The sequence below is a fragment of the Abramis brama genome (genome assembly GCF_963993115.1).
Source record: "Abramis brama genome assembly, chromosome: 3".
Taxonomy (NCBI): Eukaryota; Metazoa; Chordata; class Actinopteri; order Cypriniformes; family Leuciscidae; genus Abramis; species Abramis brama.
The window spans coordinates 61,621,086-61,644,598 of NC_139965.1; the positions used below are offsets into that span (position 1 = coordinate 61,621,086).

Consider the following 23,513-nt stretch of genomic DNA (forward strand, 5'->3'; position numbering starts at 1 on the left):
ATGCTCAAATTTCCCGCGGAAATCCACCAGTACCACTGGAATTAAATATATTATTACAAGCTTACCGTTGTGAATCGAGCTACGGCAAGCAGATAGTGTTGAACACTGGCTGGTTATGTACTTGCTCAAACATTTATTTTGGATAATTTTTAACCCAAAAAAGCTACGGACTGCAGCTTTAACAAAACTAAACTAAACAGAACTGAACCACAGAGAATTGGTGTTTTCTGGGACGTCTGGTCACCCTAATTCATGCTCGCCTTGCTCTTTCAGCATCCCTCCATCTGTTTAACTCCACTAACATCATTTCAGTATCTCGTGTCCACACTTATCTTCCACTATAATCCTGGAGTTACATCAGAGCTCGAGTTAAACCCAAGCCAAATAAGTTTAACCACAATACATTAAAGATTACCAATATGTACAAATGAACTTGAGAAATATTATTATGGTACAAAGTGATTTCAGAATGCAGTCATCAGTTTGCCAAAAATAACTTTCTGATAGGCATTTACAGATGGTCGGGAGCAGGTGTCTTATTTTTCCGAACCAGCTAATACCTTGAAAATATGAACACTTTTATGATTCCAAAAATTAACGTCAGAACAGCTTTACACAAGATTTACACAAAAATTCATTCTGATCATATTTTATAAATGAGGCGTAATCTACGCATATTTGTATGCTCATGTTTCAAGAATAAGGCCTGAAAAGATGTCCAACATAATGGCAAAAAGCATATGGCATAATAAAACATAATGAGGCCATGACATATCACACATTTACCTATCCAGTGCAACACAGTATTCTTCACTGCTTAAGTAGGAACCATGTATATATTAAATATTATTATATTTACTATATATTTGTTTAATATTATATATATATTAAAGGGATAGTTCCCCAAAAAAATACAATTCTGTCATAATTTTCTAACCCTCACGTTGTTCCAAATATGTATGAATTTCTTTGATATGTGAAACATATATGAAGTTATTTTTAATAATGTTTGTCACCAAATAGATCTGAAACACCATTGACTTCCATAGTATTTATTTCCCTATGGGATCCATAAACTGTCTGGTTACCGACATTCTTCAAAATATCTTCCGTAGTGTTCAGCAGAAGACAGAAATGCATACATGTTTGGAACAACTTGAGGGTTATTAAATGATGACAGGATTTAAATTTTTTGGGGGTGAAAAATCTCATGATCCACTGTATCAGGCACTTAAAAAAACATTTTATAAAAAGATTTATAGTTTACCTTAGAATTTATTGATCTGAAGATGATTTAAACCTGAGACTAATCTTTCAGGGAAATGTCACAATCAGCTTTGGAGCGAAATGGATAATGTACATCAATGTTAGTCAGCAAACTTCACCTCTGCTCATAATACAGCAGAAACACTTTGCAAAAATCTCCATCACTGAACGACACAAGAGACCTAAGTATGTATCCAAAAATATGAAATCTTACCAGCGAGTCCAAGCTTTCGCTCTGACCTGGTTGAAAGTTTGGAGGAACATCATCTAGTGCAGGATCTTCGACTCTGTGTGCCTTACGCATCGCTGCATTGCCCATGGCAGATATACAAAGAAATCCTGAAACGATCAAATAAGACTAATCCTTTGGGTTCCCATTTCTGGGCCCAACAGTGAAGCACCACACTATCCTGAATGGATATCAGGAAAACCAGTCCATAACCAGTGCAGCGAACTCCTTGGTGGTGCCAACGCTTCTCCTTCACTGATAATTTGAGCCCCGGCTATTTTTACACCCGTCAGGCCAGCTATGCATGCATGTCAGTGGAGGAATGATTGGGATGTGGGAACATGGAGGATGGCATGACCCAAACAGGGAGACATGGTGGGATATTACAGGGGCTTCTTCCCAGAACCCAGTGCGCCAATGGCCACCAATGATCATGCCAACAGAAGAGGCTCCAACCAATGAGCATTGAGCAAACATGGCGATTTGAGTATTGGTGACGTCAGATGAGGGTGAGTACATTCAAGGTTATTAGGTGACATTACACTGCAAAAAATGCCTTTCTTACTCAGTATTTCTGTCTTGTTTCCAGTCCAAATATCTACAAATTCTTAAATCAAGATGCTTTTACTAAAGTAGTAAAATGCCATTAGATATTATGTCTTGTTTTCTGTGAAAAAAAAAAAAAATCTAAATAAAGTGAGTTTTGCTTAAAACAAGAAAAATGTCAATGATGTGAGAAAAATACACTTAATTCAAACGGAAATAAGATTCTTTTTCTGACACCATTGGCAGATCATTTTGCTTGTTTTAAAACAAGAAAACAAGACATAATATCTTATGGCATTTTACTACTTTAGTAAATGCATCTTGATTTAAGAATTGTTAGATATTTGGACTGGAAACAAGACAGAAATACTGAGTAAGAAAGGCATTTTTAATTATTTTTGCAGTGTACTGTAAGTTACTCATTATTAATTACTTTTTATATACGTTTCGTGGAAAAAAGTTGTGTAACATCACACTGACAATTGTGCTGTAATGATACGTGCTTGTTAGTGTCATGTTAAGAATTGTTATCAAGAATTCCCAGTGCAATTATGTGTGTATTGATGAATGTATTGATTTAACCTTCATGATCAATAATACAATACATTTGTCATTCCTTTCCTTGTCCTTTGAGTTGTCGTTTCTTGTAGCGTGTGTGTGTGTGTGTGTGTGTGTGTGTGTGTGTGTGTGTGTGTGTGTGTATGTGTGTGTGTGTGAGTGACGTTTAACACAGAGGCAAACGCCCTTGTTCTCTCATGAGCTGTCATTTAATAAACTCGAACAAAAGACCTTCTCTTCACGACACAATAACTGTTTTGGCTAAAATATTTCTCATTCAATTAAATATTTTAGCATGGCTTTAACAAAGAGCCCATTCAAAGGTCTCATCTACTTACTGCTATTTTAGTACCACAATCGTGATGTCAAAATACAATACCTTTAGTCTCCTTCTGTTCCTTACATAAAGCTACTGTATGAATTACATGCAGCACGAGTCGTGTGGAATACTTTATAATGCATGTTTTGTTATTTCTGCACATCCTCTAGGGTCGCGGGAGGAGTCCATCGCAGGGCTTTTTTGTTAATGTTATTCCATATAATATACAACTTCATAATCTTTACAAGAATCTCTTTACCCTCTACTGTCTTTACTTTCTCATTGTTTGACAGTTTAAATGTCTATTAAGAAAACTTATATCTCAAAATTTGATTAAGTAGTTTTGCACTAAGCATCATAAAACTTTGATAAAAATTACACCAAAGCCACAAATTACACACAGCGCCTCCCTTTATCATGCTCTACGCCTCTCCACTATAAGCAAACATCTTGTTCCTGTACTGAGAGGATTTTATTTCAATGTTCCCCTTGCTACATCCAAACTAGAGGACATAATCTTTTGGTAGACAGATAACAAACTCCATTAATCTGTAGTAAACCATATGGCCGAGGGAGTGGGTGTGTGTGTGTGTGTTGGGGGGGGGTCATTTGAAAAAGAGCTGCTCACTCCTGTTGTGGGGGAACAAGACCGCTTTATGCACACAACCGACACACCAGAACTCTTCAGCTGGTGACGCTGGTTCGAATGCGAGTAGAACCAATCGCGTTGGTGCCGTGACCCGGATGGGAGTGAGGTTTAGGCCTCAAGAGGCGCACTAGCGACTGACGCTAGAGGTTGTGGTTTTTAGTGTCTTTGTAAACACGCTCACTTCCCATGCTGGTGACACTGGTTTCCAATCCACTTGGAGCGGGTGTGAGAAGAACCAATAAAGTTTGGTGCCGTGACCCGGACGGGAGTGAGGTTTAGGGGGCGAGTGTAACTGAGGCCAGACAGTAAAGAGTGATGGTAAACCTCACTCCCCTGGCCTCAAGAGGACGCTAGAGGTTGTGGTTTTTAGCGTCTTTGTAAACACACTCACTTCCCATGCCGGTGACACTGGTTTCCAATCCGCCCGGAGCGGGTGTGAGTAGGACCAGTTACACTTGAATTTACCAGTACAAAACTCATTGCCACAGTACTGGGGTGTTTTGAGTGATTGCAAGAAGTTGTTGTGGGTTGCTAAGGTATTCTTATTTATCATGGTTGCTAGGCTGGTTCTGGGCGGTTCCTAGGGCGTTGCTAGATGGTTGCTAGGGTGTTCTGGGTGGTTGTCCACTCTCACATCTCTATGATATTCTGGTTCTGTTCCCTTTCACTGTCAGTCTAAGGGATTTTTCACATTTTATTGGGAAAAAAAGAAGTCAAAAGTCTAATTGCTTATAAAGTAATCGCATGAATCCTTAACAAGGAATCTCTACTTGAACAAGGGAAGAGGGATGGGGGTTGAATAAACAATATTTTCCATATAAAAGTGATATTTTATCTTAATATCATGCTAGTGTACAATGCATCAGGGAATTAACTGTTTGGCAGACCATAAACAGTGTCTGTGTAAACTCTATGCTAATAAAATGGACATACAGATATGAATTTAATAGCCCTGACATCATTATGGTTGTTTAAAATGTCACAACAACATCATTGATAGAAATGAAACCTACATGGCAGTGATTCTCTCTATAACACATCTACAGTACAGTACAGAAGTACAAAGAAATCAAACAAATAAACTGTCTGGGATTATGTTTCCATAGCAACTCAGACATCTGCACTGCAACACATATTAAAACACCAAACCAATGCATGAACGTCCTTGATGTTGCAGTACATCAGAAAGTCTAAACTGAAGATGCGCATTATTACCTCTGGACAGAGACAAATGAATATTCTAATCTCCTCTGCAATGTTATGTGGTCAATCAGTTTGCATTATTTGCTAAAATAAAGAAGACGAATAGTGAAGTATGCCATTACCATCATCCCATAAATTATAAATAACATCTACACATCCTTAGAAATCACAATATATAATATGCTAATCAGTATGCTCAAATCAATAACAATCAATGAAATATCAATTTGAAATCAATAAAAAATTCATTCCTCCTGCACCACCGCACAAACTTTCAAATTGTGGATTTCAAAACCACACTATTATATTTCAGTTTGAGTTTGAGACGAATACCATCAGCAGCGTCTGAAATTACATTTATCATTAACCAGTTATGGGAACTAAATCAATAACTGGCCATTTAGAGCTTCGACTATCTAAAACAAAAATATCAGAAATAAACCAGATTATCAAAGTCACAGCTTAGATTTAAACTGATTTATTATTATAAAATCGGATACTAAAAGAGTCATTTAAATCTTACCTGTCAGTAAAAAAATTCTCGGTTAAAACCGCTTTTCCATAATTCACTCTTAGAAATTAATGTTTAATAGTACACTTGTCACAGATTGGTTGGACAGGCTGTCAATTCATAAAGTGATCAGCTGGTGTCCTCACAACTGATTAAATTATACCCAATACATCATGAATACAATTATCATACCTTCAGCGTCAGTATGGAAAATATTCCTTATTGAAATCAATGGGTTTTACCATCAACGCCTCAATAAAGATGCTAAAGGATAAAGTCGCATGATCATTTATCAGTGGCGGACGAAGCAAATCAAGTACTTGAGTAAAAGTACAGATACTCTAATATTACTCCAGTAAAAGTACAGAAGTGACACATAAATGCCCACATGCAGCTCACGCTTGTACAGAAGATTTACGTCACAAATTATGGACAGTCATAACCTAAACATGGTTTTCATTTCAGTCCCGAATTCTGCGTTAGTAACCGATTCAAGCTCCAGCGATATCCCGGTTCACTGCTCGTTTTAACCGGATCATTGAATCAGTGAGTTGCTGATTCAGTTGGATCAGTCCGAGTCACGAATGAATCATTCAGTAAGAACCACTTCAACGGGTTCATTAGAAAGAATCAGTCGTTCACGAATCGGACATCGCTATTGATTCTTGATTCGCAATTGATATAATGAGGAATGATGTGTTTTTATGAAATGTGGTGAAGTAAAAAGTACAATATCATGTTTTAGAATGTAGTGAAGTAAATGTTTCCCAAAATAAAAACACTCTAATAAAGTAGAAATACTTGAAACATGAACTCAAGTACAGCAAACACAATCTTTTACCTCGCGATTCGATTAAAAATCAATTCTCGGTTTTGAATCAAATCTCGACTCAATATATGCATAGATTTGATTAGTTTACTGGTTTGTGTTAATTTTCTTAAAAATCTGTAAACCTTGACATTTATTATGTTTTTAGTCAACCCAATATTATGAAATAAATGCCATTTAATGCCATTTCAACGCCGCAGATTTTCATTGGTCAAGAGAAGTTCAGACTTCATGGATGCGACATTATTGTTAAGATAAAGAGTTATTATTTGTTTCAGCATTGTGTTTGCAGATCAATCAGCAGAACATAAAGCAAAACTTATGTCACTTTCCTCAGCACTGTGAGGTAGAACGCTACTGCGTTATCGATTATGCTGATTGCAGTTTCGGAAAAAACACCACTAATCCTTTTTACAACTTGCCTGAAGTGTTTATGAGGCAGTTTGACCGATTACTATTGCCATACGCATTTCATCAAGACCTGTACAGTACACATCTCAAGGACTTCCGTCATGTTATATAAAATATACTACTGCAGTTATGGACATAAGCGTTCCCATTAGGTTTTGTTAAAAGTGTTTTTAAAGGCCAGTGATTATTCATAGAGCGAGCTGAACACACTCACACATGTAGATGCCTGTGACCCCTGCGCTTTACCATATTCACACTGCATGATACACACACATTTCTCTTTACGACACAGACATGGAGACATATGGTGCCTTGCACAACAACACAACACTGGGTGGATGACTGGAGCATTTTAAAGATGTGAAAGCATAATCCATACACACAGCGATTGATTATTACTGGATAACAGAACACCAGTGCAGATTCACCCTAAAAACTGCTGGGTTGTGGGTCAAATATGGACTAACCCATCAGTTGGGTTACATTTTTTAATTACATTTTTAACCCAACGTTTGTGTTTGTCCATATTTGACCCAAAGTTAAAACAACCCAGCAGTTTTTAAGGTGTGTATATATATAACTACAGTATTAATAAAAATGAAAGGTAATGACATTGTGTTTGGGTGGAACATCACACCTGGAAGGACTCCATGCATCAGAGGTGTATAAAGACAAACTATAGGCGACATTGAATCTATTTAAACCGTTCGTATAAAGCACATAATCAAGAGTGCATCCGTGTGGAGGCTGTAATGCTAGTGTCCTTAATTTCTCTTTACGACACAGACATGGAGACATATGGTGCCTTACACAACAACACAACACTGGGTGGATGACTGGAGCATTTTAAAGATGCGATAGCATAATCCATACACACAGGGATTGATTATTACTGGATGCTGTGCAATAATACGCCAGTGCAGATTCACTCTAAAAAATACTGGGTTGTTTTAACCCAACTTTGGGTCAAATATGGACAAACCCAGCCGTTGGGTTACATTTTTGAATTACAATTTTTAACCCAATGTTTGTGTTTGTCCATATTTGACCCAAATTTGGGTTAAAACAACCCGGTATTTATATATAACTACAGTATTAATAAATATGAACGGTAATGACATTGTGTTTGGGTGTAACATCACACCCTGGAAGGACACCATGCATCAACTATAGGCGACATTGAATCTATTTAAAGCGTTTGTAAAAGCTCTACATAATCGACACACAAGAGCGAATCCCTCTGTCCTTCTCTTCAGGTCCTGAGATGCGGACGCTGGCGGATGGTTGATGGATGTTGGATGAGAGGATGGAGGAAGGCCAGTGTTCCTCTAAGGTGAGATGTGAAATGCCGACGCCTGCTTTACCTTTCGCCTGCGCTCGGCTCTTTCCCTCGAGCGCCTTCGCTTCTCACGGGCTTTCTCCAACGCTTTCAGATCGGGAGCCTGCTCCATCTCCCCTCGGGCCTTCTTGATGCTCGCTGCGGCGTGCGCCATGGCAACAGTCCCGTAATATCAGACCCGATCGACAGAAACGATGAAGAAACGGTGACTTTCAGTGATTTCGCAGTCACAGCTCTGGAAGTGCGCAGAGAAGATGAGAGAGAACGCTTCAACTGAAGAGACGAGGCAGCCTCCTCCTTCTCCCGCTCGCTCGCCGGGAAACTACATTTAAGGTGTGAGTGTGTGTGTGTGTGTGTGTGAGAGAGAGAGAGAGAGAGAGAGAGAGAGAGAAGGGGTGGGGGAAGTATATAAGCTTCGGATGAAATAATCAGAGGTAAACAGAAGAGGGAAGTAGGACAGACCATCCCCCGCGCGTCCTCCAGCTAACGTTAGCCGCTTAGCTCAATCAGTCGGTAGATTTCCTAACCAATCCTGTGTCTTATTCCGGAATCTCTGAGGAGAGGAGATGATGGAAGGGTGTGGTTTAACTGGTTTCCTACTGTACTGTTCACTGTCGAGCGAACGGACTCAGACATGCGAGAGAAACAGGAGGGGGAGATTAAAGATTAAAGACACGTTTCTGTCTGGTCTTCTACACTGGTGCAGTCCGACTGAGTGTGGGAATACTGGCTGATTCACAGTGTTACACACACACACAAACTCATTATTTATACTCAACAACCTTTTAAAAATAAGAGGGATCATTAAAACTGCATTCATTTTTTTTACTGCCTAATAGAAGAAGTATCTGTTATGTCTAGGGGTGTAAGAATATACGTATATCACAATATAAAAATGCAACAATGCGTATCGTGGATAGTGACAATATTTATTGTGTATTCACCCAAAATAAAAATTACTGTGTGAGAAAAAAATTACGTTTTCAGAGTTTTAGTGTCAGTACTACATTAAACTACTATATATAATGTTGAATATAATGAATAAATTAATTATAAATTCATTATTGGTCAATAATTCCAAATGTCTGATGTTACCAGTAAAAAGTGCATCAACATTATTTTAAATATATCTAGTCAGTGAAAGAGTGCAAACATATTCATCAAAAATAATTCAGTATTTTCAGAATCATGAATATTGTTATTCTGGTGTCTCTATTGTCCTGTGCTTTGGGTTTCAGGGCCAAGTCCAAGACTATTCATTTACACACACAATGAAATATCAAATTTAGTATTTTAATCAACAGTACATTTTTTGGGTTAGGGTTAGGCCGTGTGGCGTGTTTTTTCAATTGTTTTCAATGGGAGCGCCACGTTTTTAAAACGCCATGAGCGTAGCGAGGTGCTGAGCGTTTCTTTCACGCTGAAGCGCTGAGAGCTTGGCGTTTTTTACCGGTCGCCAAGAGTTGAAGAATGTTCAACTTTGGGTAAAACGCTGCACTCATCACTGTCACTTTTTACCCAACCATCCAATCACAATGGAGGAGGGGCGGGACTAATACCACACCGACCAACAGCCACATTCTGCTTGTACAACGTCAACAGACGACAACAACAAGCATAATAACGGAACAAAATCATTTAAAACAAGAGCCAGAGAAAATACATTACATTGTATCGACATTTTAATATAGAATCTACACAGAAACAAAATATGTGTGAAATGAGATACTAGTATCACTTTTGCGGATATTCCGTATCATAACAAGCATGGGCGTCGGAACCATTGTATGTGGGTGGGGCAAGACCCACCCACTTTTTAAGACCATGATATTGGACCCACTCACTTTTACATTCAGCGCATATGTCTGTTCACTTTTCAGAACGTCGTCAGTCAAATCCATTCCACTTGAGGAATGCCCTAATGAATTAAACTCCATTTCCGCTAAAATAGCTACATTATATTTCTCAACGAGCCGCAACTGACGAAAAAAACGCCCGTTGTACCCTTCCAGTCAAATATTGCAAACATCGCTTTAAGTTGTCAATGCTGGCAAATGACCATGGTATCAGCAGGTTAATCCACGGATAGCTGTGCATTTAATGCACAATGTGGTGGCGAGTTTAGTTTACTTGTTTAATTAAAAGGCATCAGAATACATGAAATTTTATTAGTAACATTTTTCTGGGGGAGGACCCACCCACTTTTTTTTTGCTTCCGACGCCCATGATAACGAGCAACGTGTCTCAACTGAAAAAAACCGCAACGCTGCCAAAATGCTCTCAAGCGCTCACAGCTAGGCGCTTTCAGCTGGCTAGAAACCCTTTGGTGGACACACGGCCTTAGGGTTATAATAATATTGTATCGTGAGTTCAGTATCGTGATATGTATCGAATCGTGACATGAGGGTCTTGTTACACCCCTAGTTATGTCCCATTGATTTCTGAGAGCAGGGCTAAATAATAATAATAATTGTCAGCAATTATCAGGGTTCAAGCGCTTTAAAGCTTTTAAGCGCAATTGTAAGATTTTACATGTTTTACAGCAAACCTGCAAACATCTATTTTCTGTAATTTCATGTGATTTAACATACAAATATTATGTCTTTAAAACCTTTTTAACAGTTATAGCGCCACCTATGGCTCGATCTCCGATCTCCATAAAAGTTTGCGTCGCATATTTTCACCAAATTTCAAAGTTCTGAGTTTTCGTTCAGGAATTATTTATATACACTTGGCCACACCCGTTTTCAAAACGACTCTGTTATAGCTATCGTATCCAAATGCCAAAGTTCAAGCTTTTCCTAAAAATGATTGACCTCGAGAGTCCAGAGAATTGTCCTGCTGTGATTTGATTGAGATTGAGCGATAAAGCTAAGGCTAGTTTGCCCAAAGTTTTTCACGATTTGATTGACAGCGGTGGTTGCTCAGTTGCTCAGAATGAGGGGATCTAGCTTACAGTATGAATATAGTGTGCATATGTGAAAAATCATGTAATGTATAATAATTTACATGCTTGAAAAACGAGATGGCGCCCCCTGGTGGCCAACTTCTTTTGAATTTCTCACAGTCTTCTAGGGCCGTGCTTTTCGGATAGGTGAATTTCCTCAAAGACAATCCCGACACCTTGGACAAAGACACCGCATGCCAGTTTTCAAGTCAATCGGACTGATTGTGGTGTAGCTGTGGGTTTTTTACATTTGATAGCACCACCAAGTGGCCAGTCATCACGTTGTTTTTTCACTAGACCACAGACTCAAACACAGATGTACCGAGTTCAGTGACGTTATTTCATTCTGCTCAGGAGGGAAAGAGCTGTTTTAGGAACAGTGGCCACGCCCACTTCAAGTGTTTTGGCGTCCTGACGCAGACGTGAATGGAAATTTAGACTTGTTTTCGATTATTATTGACAACCACAGTCTAGAAAATCTTTCTGCACTGGTTTAGTTCCGAAGGGGTGAAAAAACAAATTTGCAATCCGGCCTTCGAATCCGAGACGTGCGTTTTGTTCGTCTTGCGCCAAAGACTCCAATGATATGAGAGTCTGCAAATAATGCTTTAGGAGTTATGAGTGATTTCACTCTGTAGTGCCCCCGTCAGGCCGATTGGGACGAGCTTTGGTGCCGTTATAGACGGGCGAGTCCTACAATCCCTCAAAGTTTCACGTTGCTGCGCCTTACGGTTTGGTCACTATTATATTAGGGAAGAATGCTGATCTTTGACAATCAATTACAATTGTGTTTCAGCGCTGCGTTCTTGAGCCTCTAATGATGATAATAAGCAGTTTTTATGGTCTGTTGGTTTTTTTCTCGTTTTTTTATGATTAACACTAATATGTCCCTACGTATAACCTATCCCACAATCAAGGTGGGATGTGAGACTAATTTTGTACATGAATTTATTGTAATTGTCTAAAAAAATTATAATTGTAACTTATTATAACAGGGGAGAGCAGGACACTTTATTCATTTATTTTTTTAGTTCGTGTGAATCGGTTCAGCGTACATCTTTTTTTCATATTAATTTCACTGTCTGGTATAAATATGTAGGCTTGTTTTATTAATGCAGTGTATATTATTTGAAAATAAGTCAAGAAAAGTGAATTGTGGCGTTGTAATGTGAGGGAACACATCTGAGTTCATCCAAAACTATACTAAATCAACTAAAATATGTTGTCAATAAAAGACAATTCTTAACATTTTATTAACACTAAAACACAACTCAACACTGATGTATCAATATCAATGTACTAGCGGTATCTGCACCATTTTAATATTTCTTGGGACTAAACTGGCCCACTTTTTAGTTCATAAAAGTAGACTTTTAAGTGTACTTTAGTAGTCAATGTTGATGTACACAGCTAGTTTATTTATAGCACACTTTAATACACTTCTTTTTGTTTGTAAGGTTTTAAATAAACATCTAAAATTGGGCAAAAATTAAGCATTTGCTCTTGTTAAATGAATGTTCAGTGATATCTTTTTAAAGTTTATCTACATAATATGGCAACGAGTAAATGAATATCAACTTTTACAGCTAGTGTTTCCCCTTATATACTACGCCTGAATCCTCTATATTTGTTTGATAAAGCTCAGTTATGATGTGTGAGTCTAATGGTATTGCAAACGTGTCCCGTGTTACAGATCTCCCCTTTAATAAAACTAAACGGTTACACTTTATTTTAAAGTGTCATTGTTACAGTGTAATTATACATTTAAGTACTGAGTAATAATAATTAACTACATGTACTTATAGGGTTAGGATTAGGGTGAGGGTTTGGTTTAGGGTTAATTGCATGTAATTATGCATAATTTATAGTTATTACTACAGTAAAACATATGTAACAATGACACTGTAAAATAAAGTGTTACCAGCTAAACTATAGCAAATTAGATGATTCCAAAATAGCTGAAACTATTTATTTCTAAATAATTATTTCTACTTGCCCAGCAACAACACAACACAACACAACACAACAACACTGGCTCCGCTATTACTGAAGCATTATTGGTGATTTGTGTCCCAGAAACAGACTTTGACTGTGGATTAGAGTTGAGTTTAGACTATAAACACGTTATTACGGCTCCATCTGCTGGTTATCTGTCGTCTTCAACCTCTAGCTCAACAGAAACGCAGTGTTTCAACAACAATTTCTAATAATATTGTTATCAAAGAGTTTTCCATTACCTTCCCAGTCATACTGTACTTACTATATAAGGACAAATATTCCTTATATATTATTATCACTGCAGGATTGTGAGGGTTTTTACTCTTCAAAACTCACAGAGAAACATATGGCTGATGAGATTTTAGATAAGAGGGAAAAACTAATTTCTTAAAGACTATTTAAGATTTTACTAATGTCCATGATAGAAAATATTAAAATTTTCCATGTTCTGTGGGGATTTATACACTTATAAAATCATATAAAATGTTTGAGCCATATTTAGCACATTAACATGTCACTTTGATTACATTGATTTAAACAATCATTAGGTGTTTATGTGAATATTAATTCAACATTACAATTAAATTCTAAGTATACATTCATTCCATTTATTAAAAATACATTTATCATCTATTTATTCTAAAGTCGAGCATAGCAAAGCAAAGCAAAGATATTTTGATTCGCAGGGATCACATGACCTGATCACATGTCTTCGATTGGTTCGATTGGTGTGCGTATGTGTGTGTGTGTGTGTGTGCGCATGTGTTTGTGTGTGTGTGTGCACTTGTGTTTGAGTGTGTTTCAGTGTGTGTCTGCGTGCATGTGCGTGCATGTGTTTGAGTGTGTGTGTGCGTATCTGTGTGTGAGTGTTGTGTGTGTGTGTGTGGGGGGGTGGGGGGGTGGAGATAATGTAAGTGTATTTGTAGCTATTTGAGTGTGTGTTTTTGAGTGTCAGTCGGGACACACAGGGTTGACTCACAGATTACACTAGTGATGCCATCTGTCTTCTTACACACACACACACACACACACATGGATATCCTGGGCTGATCTGACAGCACCTCACACAAACCTTACTGTACACAACATGGAAATATGCTCTACTGAACGTCTCGATTACTAATGTAACCTCGGTTCCCTGAGATGAGGGAACGAGTATTGCATAAGAGTATCAGTAGAGTATCAGTAGAGTATCAGTAGAGTATCAGTAGAGTATTAGTAGAGTATCAGTAGAGTATCAGTAGACTGTAGTTTAGGGTTCGGTTAGTAGAATAACTATAGTCAGTAGATTGTAGGTTCCCTTTCGAGAGGTCTCTCGTATTGCGTAAATTAGCTTTTCTCGAGAATATTGAAGCCAAATTTTTAAAACGCAGTGCAGCTGCACAGCAGACACAGATGAGCGACTAGCGCGGTCATTGGCTGTGCTGCGGCAACTGCACAAACCTATGGCGAGGCGGCTCAGACACGCAAACCAATCAGGCCGCTTTGTGCCCTGGCACGTCAGAGCCCGCCAGAATGGGCGTGGCTTATGTCTTTATAAGCATCCATTCTTAGCCAAGGAATTCAGATTTAATCAACTGAAGCGATCCCCTGATCAAAGCACAATAGCACAGCGGGTTATGCAAATAAGTTAGTATCTGAGACGTTCCCTTTCGAGAGGTCTCTCATATTGCGTAAAGCTAGCTTACGCTATGGGAACCCCCTTCAGAACGCAGAGCATGCTTAAACTTCGCTCCATACTGTAGCCCAAGGCAAGATACCTGAGGCCCATAGAAGAGTAAAGTTATGAATCCTAATTGAAGCCAGTTCCCTGACGAGCTTCGCATAGGGAAACAAGGAATGGGCCTAGAAAGCTTCCACTTGACCAAGCCCATGACGAGGCCATACCTCTCGTGGAATGAGCTCTGACACCTAAGGGGCAATGAAGGCCCTTAGACTCATAAACCAGCGCGATAGCTCAACTATCCAGCGTGATAATCTTTGCTTTGAGACGGCGATACCCTTAGTGCGGCCGCCAAAGCATACAAAGAGCTGTTCCAACTGTCTGAATGAGGCAGAACGCTCCAGATAAAATCTGAGAGCCCTGACAGGACAGAGTAAATTTGCGTCTTTCGTCCTCTGGTGAGGGAAGAGCTGCTAGTGAAATAACCTGTGCTCTGAACGAGTCGAGAGCACTTTAGGAATATAACCATGCCTTGGTTTAAGGACGACTCTGGAGTCGTTAAGCCCAAACTCAAGGCAGGAAGCCCACTCGCTTGACTGAAGCGAGCGCCAACAAGATAGCGGTTTTGAGCGAGAGGTGCTTTAGGTCCGCAGACCGAAGTGGCTCAAATGGGGCCCCTTTTAATGCTTCCAGGACCATGGAGAGGTCCCAGATCGGCACAAAGAGGGGTTGCGGAGGGTTAAGCCTCTTTGCCCCTTTACGCACGACACGACAAGGTCATTTCTTCCTAGTGATTGTCCGGCCACAAGAGCGTGAGATGCTGTTATGGCCGCCACATACACTTTGAGCGTGGAAGGGGTGCGACCCGTGTCCAAGAGCTCTTGCAAGAAGGCGAGTACACTTGATACTTCGCACGAGTAGGGTTCCAGGCTCCGTGCTGCGCACCAGCAAGAGAATACCACCCATTTCTGAGCGTAGAGGCGCCTAGTCGAAGGCGCTCTTGCTTCAGTGATGGTTTTTAGCACTCTTTCCGGGGGACACCCGGGTACCCGTTGAGGGGCCCTACATGAAGGGCCCACAAGTCGGGACGGGATGCCAGATTTTCCCGTTCGCCTGCGTGAGGAGATCTCTCCTCAGCGGGACTGGCCATGGGGCTGTTTCCAGCAGCTGTGCCAACTCAGAGAACCATAACTGGGTCTTCCAGAGAGGGGCTATTAGTAGCACTGCACACTTGCTTTCCCTGATCCGTTCGATGACCTGTGGTAGCATCGTGAACGGAGGGAATCCATACAGCGGGCAGCTCGGCCAGTTGTGGGCAAGCGCGTCCCTGCTTTTTTATGAAAAATGTTTGGCAACGAGCGTTGTCTTCTGAGGCGAAGAGGTCCACCTCTGCCTCGCCGAAGATTCCCCATATCAGCTGAACCATCTGAGGGTGAAGAGACCATTGCCCTGGGGGAACATTGTCTCTGGATAACATATCTGCACCCTGGTTCAGAATGCCTGGCACATGCGCTGCTCTCAGCAAGCGCAGGTTGTGCTGAGCCCATAGAATGAGACTCTTGGCCATGGCATACAGGTTGTTTGACCTGAGACCGCCCTGGCAATTTATGTAGGACGCTGCCAAAGAAAGTGAGTCATGCGGGGGCGGGGGCGGCTTGAGCTCGTTCGCTTTGGTGAAAAAATTCAGCTGGGAGACAAGCAGCCGAGATTCGAACTCAGGACTCACTCATAGTGTTCATCTGGGTCGAAACAGGGGCACGAGGGCGGGGTAGCTCTCTGAACGTAGAGAGAGCTAGCCGCGAGCGCGAGGGGAAGAGCGGCAACTCTCATTCGCAGGCTCGTCGCAGTCAGGGCAGCCGCCCTTGGCGAGTGCAACTTCCGCGTGGTAACGGCCCAGACAGGAAGAGCAGAGGATGTGCCGATCTCCTGAGAGAGGTCCTCTGAACAAGGCGCACGATACATTTGCAACAACGCCTCAGAAAATCACTCTTTTAGAAGTGTGTCGCAGCGGCAAACACACTATATTAGCTTTTGAAAAGGATATAGCGCGCCAGATGGCACAGCAGGACAGCGGGCTGAAGGCGGCGTCCAGGAAAACGGATGCCGGCGTCCTCAGAACTGCAAGGCAGGTGGCTTGTCCCGCTGAAGGCTTTTCGATGGCAGCGAAGACGCTTCTAGTTGCGGAGGTCAGCGAAGTGGAGAATTCGCTGAAGGAGATAAAATCTGAATTCCTTGGCTAAGAATGGATGCTTATAAAGACATAAGCCACGCCCATTCTGGCGGGCTCTGACGTGCCAGGGCACAAAGCAGCCTGATTGGTTTGCGCGTCTGAGCCGCCTCGCCATAGGTTCGTGCAGTTGCCGCAGCACAGCCAATGACCGCGCTAGTCGCTCATCTGTGTCTGCTGTGCAGCTGCACTGCGTTTTAAAAATTTGGCTTCAATATTCTCGAGAAAAGCTAATTTACGCAATACGAGAGACCTCTCGAAAGGGAACCTACAATCTACTGACTATAGTTATTCTACTAACCGAACCCTAAACTACAGTCTACTGATACTCTACTGATACTCTACTAATACTCTACTAATACTCTACTGATACTCTACTAATACTCTACTAATACTGATACTCTACTGATACTCTACTAATACTCTACTGATACTCTACTGATACTCTACTAATACTCTACTAATACTGATACTCTACTGATACTCTACTAATACTCTACTGATACTCTACTAATACTCTACTAATACTGATACTCTACTGATACTCTACTGATACTCTACTAATACTCTACTGATACTCTACTAATACTCTACTAATACTGATACTCTACTGATACTCTACTAATACTCTACTGATACTCTGATACTCTACTAATACTCTACTAATACTGATACTCTACTGATACTCTACTAATACTCTACTGATACTCTACTGATACTCTACTAATACTGATACTCTACTAATACTCTACTGATACTCTACTAATACTCTACTAATACTCTACTGATACTCTACTAATACTCTACTAATACTGATACTCTACTGTTACTCTACTAATACTCTACTGATACTCTACTGATACTCTACTGATACTCTACTAATACTGATACTCTACTGATACTCTACTAATACTCTACTGATACTCTACTGATACTCTACTAATACTGATACTCTACTGATACTCTACTAATACTCTACTGATACTCTACTGATACTCTACTAATACTCTACTAATACTGATACTCTACTGATACGCAACTAATACTCTACTAATACTCTACTGATACTCTACTAATACTCTACTGATACTCTACTAATACTCTACTGATACTCTACTGATACTCTACTAATACTCTACTAATACTGATACTCTACTGATACGCTACTAATACTCTACTAATACTCTACTGATACTCTACTAATACTCTACTAATACTCTACTGATACTCTACTACTACTAATACTCTACTAATACTCTACTGATACTCTACTAATACTCTACTGATACTCTACTAATACTCTACTGATACTCTACTGATACTCTACTGATACTCTACTAATACTCTACTAATACTGATACTCTACTGATACTCTACTAATACTCTACTGATTCTGATACTACTGATACTCTACTAATACTGATACTCTACTGATACTCTACTAATACTCTACTAATACTCTACTGATACTGATACTACTGATACTCTACTAATACTCTACTAATACTCTACTGATTCTGATACTACTGATACTCAACTAATACTGATACTCTACTAATACTCTACTAATACTCTACTGATACTCTACTAATACTCTACTGATACTCTACTAATACTCTACTGATACTCTACTGATACTCTACTAATACTCTACTGATACTCTACTGATACTCTACTAATACTCTACTAATACTGATACTCTACTGATACTCTACTGATACTCTACTAATACTCTACTGATACTCTACTGATACTCTACTAATACTCTACTAATACTGATACTCTACTGATACTCTACTAATACTCTACTGATTCTGATACTACTAATACTGATACTCTACTGATACTCTACTGATACTCTACTGAGAGTTATTTGCAAAGTCTCTTTAGTAAGTAGTAGAATGTTAAAAGTGGATCATCGAAATAAAGTGTAACATCTTTTTGAATAAGCCTGGGCTGCAATCATGCTAATATCTTGATGACAAACATACAAAAAAAGTTTTGATGTTATAGTAAGTTTATGCAGTAACCTCTCTATTCTCCAGAAAGATTATCCTCACATCTATGCAGATTTACCTACTATTATACACTTAATAATTTACACCTTTCTGCAGTTATTGCATGTGATGCAATGTGGTGTAACGCCTTTCTATGACACTGTGAATCATGATTTACATATTTATATTATCAAAGGATCTGGGAATACGGTTATGGACCAATTGTAGAAAATCAAGCCTTTATATTTAATATTATACTTCATATGCAAAAAATTTATAAATAACTAAATACACACAGCACTGCAATGAACCGTTCAGGCTGCTTTCCCCAATGGAAAATGAATGGGATATAAAACCACAGTCAGAATTATTTGGCAGTTTGAGATGAAGATGCTGGAAGAGGTCAATCTGTGTGTGTGTGTGTGTGTGTGTGTGTGTGTGTGTCCTCAGTCGCTGAGGGTGTGATGATGCCCAGTTTCTCTCTGTTACGCTTTACAAAGTTGGCAAGTACATTAGTCTCTCTCTCTCTCTCTCACACACACACACACACACACACACTCCCTCTCTCTCTCTCTTTCTCACACACACACACACACACACACACACACACAATCTGCCAATCAATGAAATACAGTGTGTGTACACTCTTCCATGAACAAGATAAAGCAGTCAGAGGAGTGTGAGAGATCACAGACGGATCAGAACCAGTTTATAAACCAGATCCAAACAACATCAACATCATCGACATCATCAACATCATCTACATCATCAACATCATCAACATCATCAACATCATCTACTGTAACTCTCACAGATGAAATCAGCTGCACATAAATCACTGAATCTCTCAGCAGAGAAAGCTTGAACCACACACACACACACACACACACACACACTCGCTGTGTTTCCACACACTGTAGTTTCATGCGCAATTTGGAATATCGCATTAAAAAAAAGCACTGGATGAAAACGCCAAGATGCACATCAATTAAAACCACATAATAAACACATCTCTCGACTGAAGCGACACCTTTTCTATCCAACAAGACGACATGCGCATAAACTACGATGGAAACACATTTACAGAATAAAAATTCCTCGATGCGCAACAATAAACTCAGTTGGTTTTGCTGATTAACTCTGGTTAGTGATTCCAGCAACTTCCATTTTTATTACAGATATTTTGTATCATAATGTAACAGAAGACAAGAGCCAAGATCCCAGCTAAAGGAAACAGTCATCACCGTAACAGTGTATTCTGTACAAGGACTGTATAAAACCTGCCAGACTGGAGTCTAATAACTGAACAGCCTTGTGTCCATCCAACCTGAAATTAAACTCATACGCAAAATTGGAATATTGCATAAAACATTTGTGAATAAAGAAGCGTTTTCATCGTGTTTTCCATCAGGATCTGAGGGATTTATTCAGGCAAAAATCCGCTCACTCATAAAAGTAAGAGCACAGCTTCCCACAAGTTATCATCCACATCTGAATCACAAATGCTGATGGACATGCTAATGTGTTTTTCAAATCCATAACCTTAATATGTGTGATAGCAGAAGCACTGATGAGTGTTTTAATAGGACAAGCCAAACACTTACAGATTGAGTATGACCGACAGAACGAGTAAAATGAAGCTTTTAGTAGTTATCATTATGCAGATCTATAATTATGCAGATAATGAATGTGTGTCGTGTGATGATAGGAACTAGATCTTGTGTTTCATGAAGAGACAAATACAGTTTTGGAACTTTGATAAACTAAAGTCCCGTTCACACCAACACTGCAAAACATGCTGTTCTTACTCAGTATTTTAATCTTGTTTCCAGTCCTTAAAATTCTTAAAACAAGATGGATTTACTAGATGAGTAAAATGACATAAGAAATTATATCTTGTTTTCTGAGAGAGAAAAAAAAAGTATTTGCTTAAAACAAACAAAATTATCTGCCAATGGGGTGAGAAAAATATTCTTGTTTTCCATTCGAATTAAGATTATTTTTCTCGTTTTCTATTTGAATTAAGATTATTTTTCTCACCCCATTTGGCAGAAAAATTGGTTGTTTTAAGCGAATACTCACTTAATTTTATAATTTCATAAATATAATTATATTTTTCATTTTACTCATCTAGTAAATGCTTCTTGATTAAAGAATCTTTCAGATATTTGGACTGGAAACAAGACAAAAATACTAAGTAAGAAAAGCATTTTTTTTTTTTTGCAGTGAACTATAACAATAACAATAAAGATATAGTTCTAAAAATCGTTATAATTGTAAAAGAATAGCCACAATTATACAACTATAACAATAACGGCACAGAGAAACCATATAATTGGAGCTCTTCAGAATGTCGAATGATAAAATTACTGACAGCCAATCAGAATCCACCCCAAGAGCTCGAGCATTTAAAGGGACAGGACGACAAAACTGCAGAATAAGCAGAGTGATTATTTTGGCCACAGTCAGTTATGAGATGTGAACCAGCAGGTTAAAGGCTGCAGCAAAAATATTTAAAGGGGTGGTTGATTATGATTTGACTTTTCTAACTTTAGTTAGTGTGTAATGTTGCTGTTTGAGCATAAACAACATCTGCAAAGTTACGACGCTCAAAGCTCAAAGCAAAGGGAGATATTTGCTTTTACAGAAATCGCTTTAAGGACTACAACAAACGGCTGGTAGAGACTACACCACATTCCTCACGGGTTTGTGACATCACCAACCCTAGAATTTACATAAACCCCGCCCCCGGAAACATGATTTATAGATTATTATGACAGAATATGTTAATCAATGACTAGAAGAGTTAACTTCACATCAGCTTCATGAATTCATCAACTATCCATTCAGAAACGTCCAGTTCTACATGTTGTCACTTCTTCTCGAGTGCCTTGACGAGGTGTGTCTAATACACCGGGCTGATGATGAACTTACCTGAGCTGATGCTCTCGTCACCACCACAACACTCATGTGTGTTTACGGGAGGATCCAGTGAGGTAGATCCAAAAACAGGGACGCCGTGATAAAAGAAAAGCAGGGAACGAGGGGAACATGCGCGGATGTCTATCGAAGAACCGCCACTGTGGATGCATGGATTACTGAGGTATTAGTACACTGTGATTACACACACACACACACACACACACACTGAGATACTCGCAGGAAAAATGCTTAGAGGATTAGGTGGCTAGAATTAGAGTCTCCAACTGACCCGGAATCAGATCTTAGTGCAGTTATACGGGAAACCAATGCTAACACACACACACACACACACACCGTCGGCGTCCAGAGCTCAAACCACCGTCACACAAGGGCAAATTCACCATTCCCCATTCGCTCCAAAAGAGAGGGATTCTTGTCTAAAACCGGTGCAGATTAAACTTGGACAAACCTGTTAATCGTCCACCGGTGGATTTGTGTTGTTTTGGGCATTAAATCTCACCGACCCTGAGCCAAAATCTCTTTCACTGATATTATGTACTATTATGAAACAATAACCTGAGCGAAGAAAGACAAATATGAAAGGCAAAGCACTATTTGATTTTGTGTGTATTTTTGTATGTGTGTGTGTGTGTGTGTGTGTGTGTGTGTGTGTGTGTGTGTGTGTGTGTGAAATCTCTCTTTTCTGAACATGTTGATGCGTGTTTCGGTTTTAATGCACATCTGTCCCAGTGTTAATGAGATATCAGAGATCTATCTACACACAAATGCACAAAAACACAATGTGATCACAACAACAACAGAATTAAAGAGTAAGGAGTTACTAAGAGTATGGAGTGAGCACTAAACTCATTTAACTTAACTCTTGATTGCTAAATGGATTTCTGTGATTCTTGTGATTCACGGTCAATATGCAAACAGGACAATTAATTTTTCACGTCTGGTCTGTGTTTTAGTTTAGACTGAGGACTTTTAGTTTGTAATCTGTTTCCATTTTTTTTTTTTCACTTCCTGTGTTTACTTTGTTGGCTTGGTCTATTTTTTATTTGCCCTTTATTTAACCAGCTAAAACGTTCTTAAGATTAGATTAAAAATCTCTTTTACAGAAGAGGGACTGGGTTCCCCAGTAATCGCCTGTCTAGTGTAGTTCCCTGTTTGCTTGTATGTATATTTTCCTTTGTTTCCCAGATCCAAAGTGTAGTGATGGGAAAAACAAAGCATTCCAAAACTTTGAACCAATTGAATAAATTGCTTTGCAAAATGATTCCCTGTTTCTCAGCGCTGAAATCGTCACACGCTGGCGACCCCTGCTGGTCAAACAGTGTAAATGCAGCGAAAACTCAGTCAAAACATGCAGAAAAACAGCTTTAACAAACCAACTGCAGTTTCACTGAAGCTGTCATCTATTAAATGCAGTTAACAAATCATCTAATACCACTAAATATGAAGTGTCTCTATAATATGTGTTGTTTTATTAAATTGTAGAGCTTGTATTGTTTGTCTACAAATGTATAAAACTAGGGATGCACGATATATCGGTCACCATATCGGTATCGGCCGATATATGTTCATTTTTAATGTTACCGATATCGGCCCAATAAGAAAATTGAATTAAAGCTGATAAATAATGTATTATTTCCTTCAGCTGAGACACTTCAGATGCGACTGTTCAACATGATGGTTTTAAATTGCTTGAAATATGATTGGAATCACTTCAAAAAAGGAAAATACAGTAAAGTGCTGTGGTCATATCGGCTACATAACATTATAAGGATCGTGTACTTGAGACACAGCTTTTAATGGTGAGACTTTTTGTAATCAGGCTCTCAAAAATTATATAAAAATTCAGATTTAGATTTATCGGCCAATATATCGGTTATC

The 23,513-nt window shown here is 39.2% G+C and overlaps 1 protein-coding gene across 42 annotated transcripts in view; it reads right to left on the reverse strand.

The window, feature by feature from the left end:
* Window positions 1–23,513, reverse strand: part of ank2b (ankyrin 2b, neuronal) — a 150,553-nt gene that overhangs the window by 87,073 nt on the left and 39,967 nt on the right. For 37 of the 42 annotated variants that reach the window (XM_084108717.1, XM_084108702.1, XM_084108730.1 and 34 more), the window contains exon 1: window positions 7,886–8,021. The exons of 2 other annotated variants lie outside the window; for them this stretch is intronic. In XM_084108717.1, coding sequence (XP_083964843.1) covers window positions 7,886–8,014 — 129 coding nt within the window. In that variant the 5' untranslated portion in view covers window positions 8,015–8,021. Of the gene's footprint in view, window positions 1–1,480; window positions 1,831–7,885; window positions 8,022–23,513 lie in introns of those variants that run through there. 3 more of the 42 variants (XM_084108695.1, XM_084108694.1, XM_084108728.1) reach the window with 1 other exon arrangement.